The 10,918-nt window shown below is 49.3% G+C and overlaps 1 protein-coding gene across 1 annotated transcript; it reads right to left on the bottom strand.

The window, feature by feature from the left end:
- Positions 1-4,669: 4,669 nt before the first annotated feature.
- NOP2 (NOP2 nucleolar protein) lies at positions 4,670-10,368 on the bottom strand. Its single transcript, XM_080348246.1, has 16 exons — positions 10,168-10,368; positions 10,028-10,073; positions 9,874-9,950; positions 8,991-9,256; positions 8,654-8,697; positions 8,322-8,488; positions 7,340-7,539; positions 7,148-7,237; positions 6,979-7,066; positions 6,739-6,879; positions 6,410-6,549; positions 6,054-6,143; positions 5,641-5,763; positions 5,459-5,556; positions 5,237-5,367; positions 4,670-5,126 (listed from the first exon to the last, which is right to left on the bottom strand). Exons 1-16 carry the CDS (start codon positions 10,271-10,273, stop codon positions 4,873-4,875), a joined length of 2,061 nt encoding a protein of 686 aa, XP_080204372.1. The 5' UTR covers positions 10,274-10,368; the 3' UTR covers positions 4,670-4,872.
- Positions 10,369-10,918: the final 550 nt, after the last annotated feature.

Genomic DNA, 10,918 nt, shown 5'->3' with positions numbered 1-10,918 from the left:
GTGCAGTGCAGGACTTCAGTCCCTTCCTCTGTATACAGCCTGACATGGGACAACACAACCACAGGCTGCGGAAAAGACCCTGACATGAGACAACACAACCCAGCACGGAGCAGACATTACAGCATATGACATCACTGGAATTAGTGACTGACTCGTATTGGAGTCTCTTCTCTTTCCATTATGCACTATTGTCCCCAGAAGTCTTCGGTTTCCTTCCTCTGCCACGCCAAGGGTGCAGCAGCGCAGCACCCTACCCCTGCCTCTCCCTCCCACTTTGCAGAGGTGAGCTGGAAGCACTCTAGAGCTCGGCTGGTAGGAGCTGCCAGCTGGCCATCCTAATTGCATCCTGATAAGGATTCTCTGATAGACTCATTCCTCTCTGTTTGGGAAGAACGGTTTGAAGAAACTATATCTAATTCAAGATCTTACTGTGTGCATGATATTTCTCCCACTGTGCCAGCAGTCATTAACACAGATCCTCACCTCTTCCACACACCTGGTTTGTTTTGCACACTTCTGGCCTTGTTTAGTCTAAAATAACTTTACACCATGTGGCAATTCTATTACAGAATTGCTTACCCATTTTTTTTCCCCTCCAAGTTATTAAATGCCACCCGGGTAACATTTGTGCCCAGCACAGTGGAACAGGTATCACAACATATTACACCAATTTCTCTCAACCATCTTTTTATTTATTATGGCATTTTTACTCCTCAGATCTGCTTTCAACCCCTGCTTTGCCTCAGTTCTTGCTTTGCTCTGCCTTTCAGATATTCAGATAATGTAAGGCTGAGAGAGTTAGGGTTGTTGAGCCTGGAGAAGAGAAGGCTACAGGGAGACCTTATTGTGGCCTTTCAGTACTTAAAAGGGGCCTGTAAGAAGGATAGGGACAGGCTTCTTAGCAGGGCCTGTTGCAATAGAACAAGGGGTAATGATTTTAAACTAAAGCAGGGGAGATTCAGGGTAGACGTGAGGAAGAAATTTTTTACAATGATGGTGGTGAAACACTGGCACGTTGCCCAGAGAGGTGGTAGATGCCCCATCCCTGGAGACATTCCAGCCCAGGCTGAATGGGGCTCTGAGCAACCTTATCTAGTTGAATATGTCCCTGCTCATTGCAGGGGGCTGGACTAGATGACCTTTGAAGGTCCCTTCCAACCCAAACTATTCCATGATTCAAACACATTAAAGAAAGGTACTGAAAGCTGCTCCAGTACTTACATTTTCTCAAAGTCTCAGCTTTCAGGTAACAGAAGATTCCCAGAGTAAGAAGGCAGCTGCAAACACAGGTCTAGTGTGACCAGGAGCCTCGTACCAGAACACAGAGGGAAGCCACCACCCTTCATCCTCAGCTGCTGCACACCCAGTACTGTCCCCAAAGCTCCGCTGCAGCATTTCAACGTCACACTCAACACTATCTCTGAGCAGTGATAACTGCAATGGCTGAAATAAAGAGCAAAAGAAGAGTGAACCGCCTAAAAGAGCTGAAAGTTTCCTCTGTCTCTCCCCACTTACAACAAAAGGTTTGCAGGCAAGCCAAGTGAGTGGGATGATGTTTGGTAAGAAAGAAAAGTTTGACTCACATGGTTAAAGCAGCATCTGTTCCCACCTTGCAGAGGGGACTGATATAATTTGCAGATCCACTAGGAACCAGACATTGGCATTGTGACCAAGAACTTTCTATCCCTGCCACTAGGCTTATCAAGATAAACTGGTTATCAAGCTGAGACTAAACACTAGTGTAGGAACCTCGATAGGCGGCAACATCAAAGCGGGACAGGTCAGCAATCACTCCTGAAATGACAAGCTTATGGCTTGCCAGAGGTAAAGGCCCTTCTAGATACAAGTCACCCCATAGGTGGAAGATTAGCATGTGGCTCCAGGTTTAAGATTTATCCTAAAATCTTGCATTTCATCACTCCTGAGGAAATCTGCTAGGACTGGAACAGCAATAAGGCTGGAGGAGCAGAGGCAGGGCTCAGCCTACCTGGAAGCTGGTGTTGCCACAAGCAGTGCAAGCCTTGTACAGTGAGGACGCAGCTGAGGGATATGAGGTGCTAGGCAGAGCTCATGGCTCACCTTGGAAGAATTAAGGGCCAATGCAGCAGCCACCTCCTAAGCTGGGTCTGACCGATGGTCCATCTAAGCCCAGAACTCATTTTCCAGTGCATGATGAGGACAGAGGGGTCTGTGACCAGGGCACGTGAGCAGGAATTCCTCCTCACAGTGCTCTTCCAGCCTCTTGCAGTTCACAGCTCACAGATCTTCTGAGCCTGTTGGGTTTACCAGCCCTTACAAAACAAGTTTTTTCCTTGTGCATACAGCTGGGTTTTCAACCTGCATGAGCTTCGAGCATCCACCATGCCCTGCAGAAAGGAGTTTCACAGCTACCTTTGCCTTTGGTGCATTTAGGGTTTGGGGTTTTCCTGTTTATTGGGAATGAGCAAGCAGTTATTTTCCATTCATATCGATGCCACAAACAGTTTTACACACCATTATATACCATTATATCACTTCTTTCCCCATGGTCTCTTTTACAGGCTTGAAGAGAGCTAGACTCTAGCTGTTCCTCTCACAGAAACCCTTCTGTAACTTTAGTTGTATCTGTCGTCCCTGAACGTTTCCCAGTTTTACAACCCTTATTCAGATGGAGGGCACTAGAAATGCAGTATTGAAGTGCATGTACAGGGAGGCAATTTTATAGAGGGAGGCAATAATTTTATTGAATTTTGCTATCTAATAGTTCCTTTCCTAATAGCACCTAGCACTTATTTAATTTTTCTGAATGACCCCAGAAAACTTCCCTCTGATCCTGTATGTTAGGCAACCCAGAGACCTCACCACACAAACCTGGAGTAAGACAGTCACATACAGAGGCTCCTCCTTGTCCTAATTCACTGGGAAGTATGAGGAAAAAGTAATTTTCAACTATAAGGATATTTGGCTAATGGCTATTGAACACAAAAAAAGTCTTTATTTATAACCAGAGTTATAATAAATTAAACAGATAGATACATAAGCCCTAAAAAGCAGATGATAACACAGGCTGTAACAAAGACCAGGACTCCTGAGGCACTGACAGATTGAATGACTACAGGAACCACTCAAGTGCAACCTCAAAGAGTTTCAGGCAGAAACTTCACAACTGATAAGAAAGCAAAATTATTGCGGGCTTCATAGGAAAGAGCGAATTTATTGCAGGACGCTTGAGGGGAATTGTGGGAGTGTGTAAAGTTTATCATGCAATGTTTTAAGGAAGATTATGGGAGTAAGACTTGCTACAGGATGTTTAGGGGAAGAATTAAAGAAGGGGAAAAGGAGGCAACAGACTAGATCAGGGAGAAGAGAGCACAGGAAGTGGAAAGGAGGAATAAATAGACAGGGCCAGGCACAGGGACCGGCTGTTGGTCAGTGTGCCTGTCTGGCTGAGCCCTTCACCTGATTATCACCATCTGTCTCGGCCTGGTATTAAACTAATCCCAGCCATTTCCTCTGCACGCACACACATTTGTGATCTGCTTGCAACTGCAAGCCTGGCAAGCCCTAAGTAGGAAAAGAGGTCTGAGAGCCTCTGGACAGAACACAAGTCTGAGGACAAGACAGCAGTTATTCATGAAAGTGCACGTATGCAACCGACAAGCACACTGCAGGTCTGATGGGACAGGGAGCAAGAATAGAATTTGATCTATTTTGCCATTCATGTTTTGCAACTGCTGTTTGTGTTTTCCTAGGCACCTGCCACAGCATTTTCTTCGTTTTTTGCTCATTAGTCTGCATCTGGTTGCATCTCTGGCATCTGTGCCTGTGTCTGAGGGAGTTCTGGAGTTCACACTCAGCCTCGACACTTGCTGAGCCTGGGAAGGCAGCAGCCTCACATGTAGCAGACCAGGACAGAAAGGACTCCCTAGATCCTACAGTCCACTGCATTCAGCTGTCCTTAATAGCAAACACTGGAATAGCTCAAGTTCTGCCACAAACCCAAAGCTTGGTGAGGAAAATGAATCAATGGAAAGCTTCTTGTGAGCTAAGACACATGGCAATTACACAGAAAAGAGTTACACCTCAGGTCTGTTACACACCCAGCTCCACACACACTGTGGTGGAACAGAAGCTGTAGAGCACACTTGGTAGAAAGCTCACTAATGAATTATCTCCAGAAAAATATTTATTCACTGGAGAGTATAACCAAATAAGAGAATATCAACTCACAGTGATAAGGGAAAGTGACCTTGGGCTAACACTTAAAATAGAAAAAGCCCAGAACACTGCTTGTTATGTCTCAAGAAAAAGCAACCACATCTAGGTGAACAAAAAAGGAAAAAAAAAGGTGATCATACAGCTCCAGGACCAGCAGCAACCTCTGCTGCAGTCTGGGAGGCCAAGAACCAAGAGAGCAGCACAAGGGTGAAACAGGGACAATGACAAGAGTGACCTGGATTAGCACACAGTGACAATCAGAAATAGGGGCCTGCAGAGCACTGGCCTAGGAGCTCCAGCACTGCCCTGCTGAAGTGCTCTGCTGGCAGGCACCACACAATACAGCCCCCATCCAGGCAGCCAGGATTTCAGCTCCCGCTGCTTCTTCAACAAACATCCACATTGCAGAGCGCAAGAACAGCCACCAGAAATGCCAGAACATTGGATGGGAGTGGAAGAACCAGACTTGTACAAGAGTATAAAACTTTTAATGGGTCAGCGCATCAGTCCTTGATGCGGAGGGGAAGCAGCAAACGGGGCCATCACTGTTGCAGGGCACTGAGAGCTGCAGAGATGATCTGCAAAGAGCAGTTCACAGTGGTACATGCGCAGCTGCAGCAGCACCTGGCCTTTGCTCTCCAAGGAGGGGACCAAAATGTGGAAAAACAGTTCCTCTCACTGTCCATTCAATTTCACTTTGTGCTTCTTCCTGGTAGGGACTTGAGAACGCATCATTTTGGGAGAAGGCCGGCTAGCCTTCAAGGGCCTCTTCTGTGCCTGCAATGAATGTCTCTTCTTCAAAGCAGGCTGTGGCAGCTTCTGCTCCTTGTCAACTTTTGATCCCTCAACTTTCTTCTTTTTTGGCTGAGGCTCTGGGACAGTATCAGGGACAGTGGATGGAGTTGCTGCTTCCACAGCAGGCTCTTCATCTAAAACGAGAGAGAAAAGTGCTGTAAGAAGAACCCACAAGACTTCTGCCGGGGAAGCAGCACATGAGAGCAGGTCCAGGCAGCTCAGCTGAGCTCCAGCACTAGGTTACCTTTTTGTGCCTGGGGAATGGCATTAGAGAATTTCTTGAACTTGGCAATGAAGAACCCATCCATATTGTGTGTGTGGGGATAGAAACGCCGTGTAGACTTGAGGGAGGGGTGGAAGCGACGTTCCTTGAACCTGGAGAACAAAGTGGGGAGAGAAGTGATAAAATGCCTCTACTCAAAACGGCCCACCAAGTCACCTGTGCAGCTTGGGACCTGGCACACACCTGGTGAAGCCTTCCTTGCCAAAGTCCAAGCCTGTGGCCACCAAACGAACATTGCGTTTCTTCAGGGCATAATCCACAACCCACTCATTCTCCTCCACCTGCCAGAGACTAAGCATTAGGATATGAAGCTCACCAGTCCCCTGAGCAGGGGATGACCACAGCAGAGCATGAAAGGGACCTACCATGATGGAACAAGTGCAGTAGACAATGTAGCCCCCTGTCTCTGAGGCAGCATTGACCGAATCTATAGCACTAAGAATCAGCTCCTTCTGCAGGTGAGCACAGCGCAGGATGTCTTTCTCATCCTGAAAGAAAACAATAGGTTAGGATGCCAGAGGCACAGAGAAGCACCCTAGGCCTCTGTTGTGGGTAAAGGGATGACAGGAGAGAAAAGCACAAATGATACAGAAGATTCTGGAGTCTTCTGCAGAACTAAGCTCAAATAAACTAGCTCTGGTACAACATTATGAATAGGAAAGAGAACAAAAAAATCAGAGTCCGTATTACAGGCATCTCTCAAGAATAAAGCTGCCCTAAAGTCCTTCCTCTTGACTCATACTTGATTCCCCACCTTGTGTCCCCACTCATCACTTACCTTGTTGGTTTTGACAGCAGGATCCTTGGAAATGACACCTGTTCCACTACAAGGAGCATCAAGCAGGACACGGTCGAACCCTCCAAGCACCTACAGGCAGATATATATTTGGAATTATGCTCACAGATGAAGACTGAGAACAAGATCAAAACAAGGGGAACCAGAGGATCGGGAAGGCAGGAAAGATCCCTCACTACTCCCTGTCCACCCTCCTGTCACCATATCAAATAACAAACTCTCCCCAGCAGCTCTGCTCATCCTCCCTGTGACAAGTGGCTCTGGAGAACACAGCTTCACTAAAGGTTCAGCACAGCACCTCTAGGTAAGAATGCCCTGGTGACCCAGCACAAACATACCTTGGGGAACTGGCGTCCATCGCAGTTACTCACTATGGTGTTGGTGACCCCCAGCCGGTGCAAGTTCCCTACCACACTACGTAGCCTCTCGGCATTGCTGTCATTGGCCAAGATCATACCCGTGTTCTTCATAAGCTGAGCTGTCAGAAGGTAAAACACACCAGCAAGGGGCTGAAAACCTCCTATGCTTTTGCTTGTAGGGACAGCCACCCAGCTCCTTTCCCCAAGGTCAGTCCCCCTCTGTTCCCCCTTTCTGTACAGCCAGTGGAAACTCAGCACTTCCCAGAACATCGCTCCTGAGCCTCCCACCCATGGCTCCAGGCTGGTACCTATGTAGCTGGTTTTGCCTCCTGGGGCACAGCACATATCCAGGATGCGTTCGTTCTCCTGTGGAGCCAGAGCCATGACAGGGAGGAGACTGGAGGCACCTTGCAGCATGTAGTGCCCAGCCAGATACTCAGGGGTGGCACCTGGGCAGGGAAAGCAGAACAAAAGATGATGACACATGAAAGAAAGGGAGCCACCAAGAGCAGGTCAGCTCAGCCCTATAACAGCAAGGGTGATCTCACCAATGGGCACAGAGGAGTCATAAATAACAAGTCCTGTTTTTGACCACTTCCCCAAGGGGTCAAGATTCACACCACGGTTGATTAGAGCCTGCAAGACAAGGAGATGGGACTGAGACAACCTGCCCCAGATGATAAGTAGTGCAAGAGGCAACCACAGGTTCCCGCTCACCTGTGCCAGGTCCCGTCGCCGTGTCTTGAGTGTGTTGGTGCGAATGGTCACAGGGCGCGGAACCTCATTGGCTTCCAGGAAGTTTATCAGCTGGATGAAAGAAGGGACAGAGAACAGAGATAAAAACAAAGACCCAGAGAGGCAACCAAATCCTCATGAGTCAGCAAAGACATGGACAGGGCAAGAGCTTACCTCAGGGAGTGGGAAGATGTCCATGAGCTTCGTGAGCAAGAAATCACTGTAGGAATAGTAGGCAGCCATGTCCCGGCGCAACAATGCAAGGTACTCCTTTCGCGTGCGTCCTTCCTCCCGCTTCACCGCAAAGTCCTGCAGCACCTCCATGTTGCCCTTGATGCGCTGGTGAATGATGTGCAGGTCAGGTGGTTCAGCAGGTAGAAAGACCATTAAGGAATTAAAAGCAGCCAAGAAATTCGCACACAGGCTCTTTCCGAGCACAATCAATCATGCAGGACTCCTGTGACACAACAGCACCCGCACCAGACAAGCCTCATTGGAGTATGCTTTCATCAGAGCTCAGCAGAGGGGGGCATTCAAAGGATGGAGCTGGACAAAAAGGTTCACAAGGCAGAAACTATGAGATATTTAAAATAACTTGGTTAGTTACTTCAGGTAAACAGAAAAAACCTGGGAAAAAAGATGTCAAAAAAACCCTCTATCAATACTGAAGACATTACCTGTATCAGAAAGCAGACTAAAAGTTCCCCAAAAGCAACTAAGGGGTAGAGAGGAGAACAAGAAGAGGCAGGATTAAATTGTACTGGGGGCGGGATTTTGGTTAATCACCCAAGACCAAGCACTTTGGATACCAGAATTGCTGTCATCAGAGGCTCTTGGAACGGTTTAGACAAACACCTACCAGGAAAATCAGGGTACAGAGGAATGAAATACGTGATAAGACATCCACACGCATTTGGGACTAGAAAGGAAATTGGGGCAGGCTCCAAGTGCATAACAGATTTCCTAACTGCTGTACAGAAGCGCAGCATTGTATGCTATCTATTAGGGCAGCTCATCTAAAAATACCTTGTCATGCACAATACACTGTTGATAAGCAATACTTATGATAAAAGTCCAAATGAAGTTCTCTAGCCATATCCAGCCCCTGTGCTGCTGCATGCATACAGCTTATGGATGTCACAGATAAAAAGGATATCCTCCCTCTCAATCTGTTCATTAGTTGGCAGTTTAAATTGTTCATCTATATCCAGGTTGATCTGCAGATCTGGGCCCTCTTCTTCCTTCTGTCCCGCTTTCTGCCTGCTTGCCTCCTCTGCTGCTTCCTCCTCCTCCTCTTCACTATCATCCTCACTGAAGCCTCCCCTAAGGATGAAGAACAGGCTGGGTGTTTTACACAAGAACAGTATCATACAGACAGTTCACAACTACCATTTCTTAGATGCCAGAGAAGACAGAATAATTAACAACACAGGCTTCTCTTCTAACCAGGAATGACTCTGCAGACTAGCGATGTTCTAAAATCCTCACCTGTCAGGCTTCTGCTTCAGGGCAGCTTTTTCAATAGGCAGCAACTAAAGAAAGACAAAAAAATTTAATCAAACAACACCCCCAGGTGCCCCTTTACTCCCCACCATCTGGGAAATTTATCTGCTCTGTTTTAAAAGGACAACAAACAAAAGCACCAAATCACTGGGATCAGTTGCTAAACTCGAAATTGTGCTTCTGATATAGGAAGAAGGTGGAAGCTCTATCCCACCTCACCATCCACCCCCAGTAAAGTCACTCTTTTTCCCCAGGCCTGCTGGGTCCTTTCAGCCAGCAAAATCAAGTATTTCTTACGTAATTAAGGGCAAAAACCTCCTACCTCTTCTTCTTCTTCTTCTGAAGAGGCACCATAGTCATCTACCATCTCCTCGCTGCTCCCATCCTCTTCCTCCATCTCCCAGTTGCCCTCTTCCACCTCACCATCGCTGGATAACTCCATGTTGTTTCCTTTAGATGGGATTTTCTTGGCTTTAGCTGGAGCCAGCCATTTTGAATTGCCATCACTGAAGCCAGAGCGGCCACGAGGGGTTTGTCCTGCTGCCTTTACAACATGTTTCTCCTTCTGTGGGGATACCTGTTCCTCAACTACAGACAGAAGAAGTGGTCAAAAATTAGACACTATTTTCAAAAGCAGCTGTACTGTTTTTTTTCAGTTGTTATACAAAACAGGTCTTCAGCCTAGTCCAGAACTGCTTGTCCAAGAGATGGGACTACTTGCTCTCCACATCAGTTTTCTCAATCATAAACAAGAGCGTGTTCTCACCTCTTTCCTGATGAAACTTTAAAGAAACCTAACTAGAATCGCCATAAAAAACACAGCTACAAAATCCTTGTGGTATTCACTCTAGACATATTATAGTACTCTCCTTCCCAAATCTTTGTTTCTCCTTTCTTCTTCCTACCACAACAGCTTCTGAGGCTATGCAGAATGTAATGTAGCAAGTATAAAGGCCTCAGCTGCCCAACCTGCCTGCAATAACCTCACTGTCAACGTGTTTCAATACCTTTTACCTGTTTGCTCTTCAGACAGCACTGCCGCCTGGTACGGCAGGGAGCAGAAATTAGGAAAAAAAAGTTTAAAATAATGAAATGCCGCCTGTCCCGTACCACAAAAAGGAGGCCGAGCCGGTCGGTGGGGGGGCGGTGGGGCACCCCGGGGGGCAGCAGGGCAGAGGGGCTGCCAGGCCCGACCCAGCACTCACCTGCCGCCTCTCGCCCTCCTCCGAGCGGCCTCCTCCCCGCCGCGGCGCCGCCCGCTCCCAGTCGCCTCTTCGCAGCCCTGGATCGGGAGAAGAAGCGGCGGTCAGTCCCGTCGCGGCCGTCCCCGCGCCCCCCGCCCCGCCGGGCCGCCCTCACCTCTTCCGCCCGTGGCTGGAGAGCTTCTTCTTGCCGGTCTCGGGCTCTGAGGAAAGACACGCCGCGGTCAGGCGGCCCGCTCTGGCGGCACAGAGCGCCGCGAGGCGGCACCAGGCCGGGCCGGCCCGGGCCGGGCTTACCTGGCGGCAGGAAGCGGGCCAGCTCCACCTCAGCCCCCCGCTGCTTGCGGGCCTTGCGCCCGGGGCCGCGCTTCTCCTTCCTGGTGGGGTCCAGCTTCCGCCCCATGGCGCCGGGCACCCTCCGCCCGCACCGGGCCCGCCGACACACGTGCCAGCACTCCCACCACCCCGCGCCGGCGCATGCGCCCGGCCGCGGCTCCGCCCCCGCTCCCACCCATTGGCTACTGCCGCCGCTCCTGCTCGTTGAGTGGCTCGGCGACAGGAACGTCATTCTCCCGGGCCAGCCGCGGGGCGGAGCTGCGGAGTAATGGCGTCAGGGGGAATGCACCGGTAGGAGGCCGAGCAGGAGTCGGCGGCAGCAGCTCGACGAAGGGCAACAGGACGGGGAGGGAGGCCGAGGTGGCCCTGCCCCAAAGGGCGGCCGGGCTTCTCATGGGTGAGGCTACAGACCCCAACGCTCCCTCCTGAGCCAGGGTAGGGGGGAGCGGCCCTGCTTCCAGCCCCGGGCATCCGGGTGCAGCCTTAGGACCAGTAAGGAAAAGCAGGCTCTAGAGAAGGAAGCTTGCAGCATATACACAGAGGAAGAAAGAATTTATAGACGCATGGTATACAACAAACCCTGCTGTACGCAGGAAAAGGACATTCCTGACTCCTCAGGAATCATGCAGGGACTGCTGAGGGTTATCACTGAGCTATCACCATATCACTGAGGGGTGACCTCAGTAATGTTCATAAATATATAGAGGGGGAG

This window comes from Nesoenas mayeri, assembly GCF_963082525.1.
Source record: "Nesoenas mayeri genome assembly, chromosome: 1".
NCBI lineage: Eukaryota > Metazoa > Chordata > Aves > Columbiformes > Columbidae > Nesoenas > Nesoenas mayeri.
The sequence above is the reverse complement of the archived record's forward strand: the minus strand, read 5'-3'. Positions and strand labels throughout refer to the sequence as shown.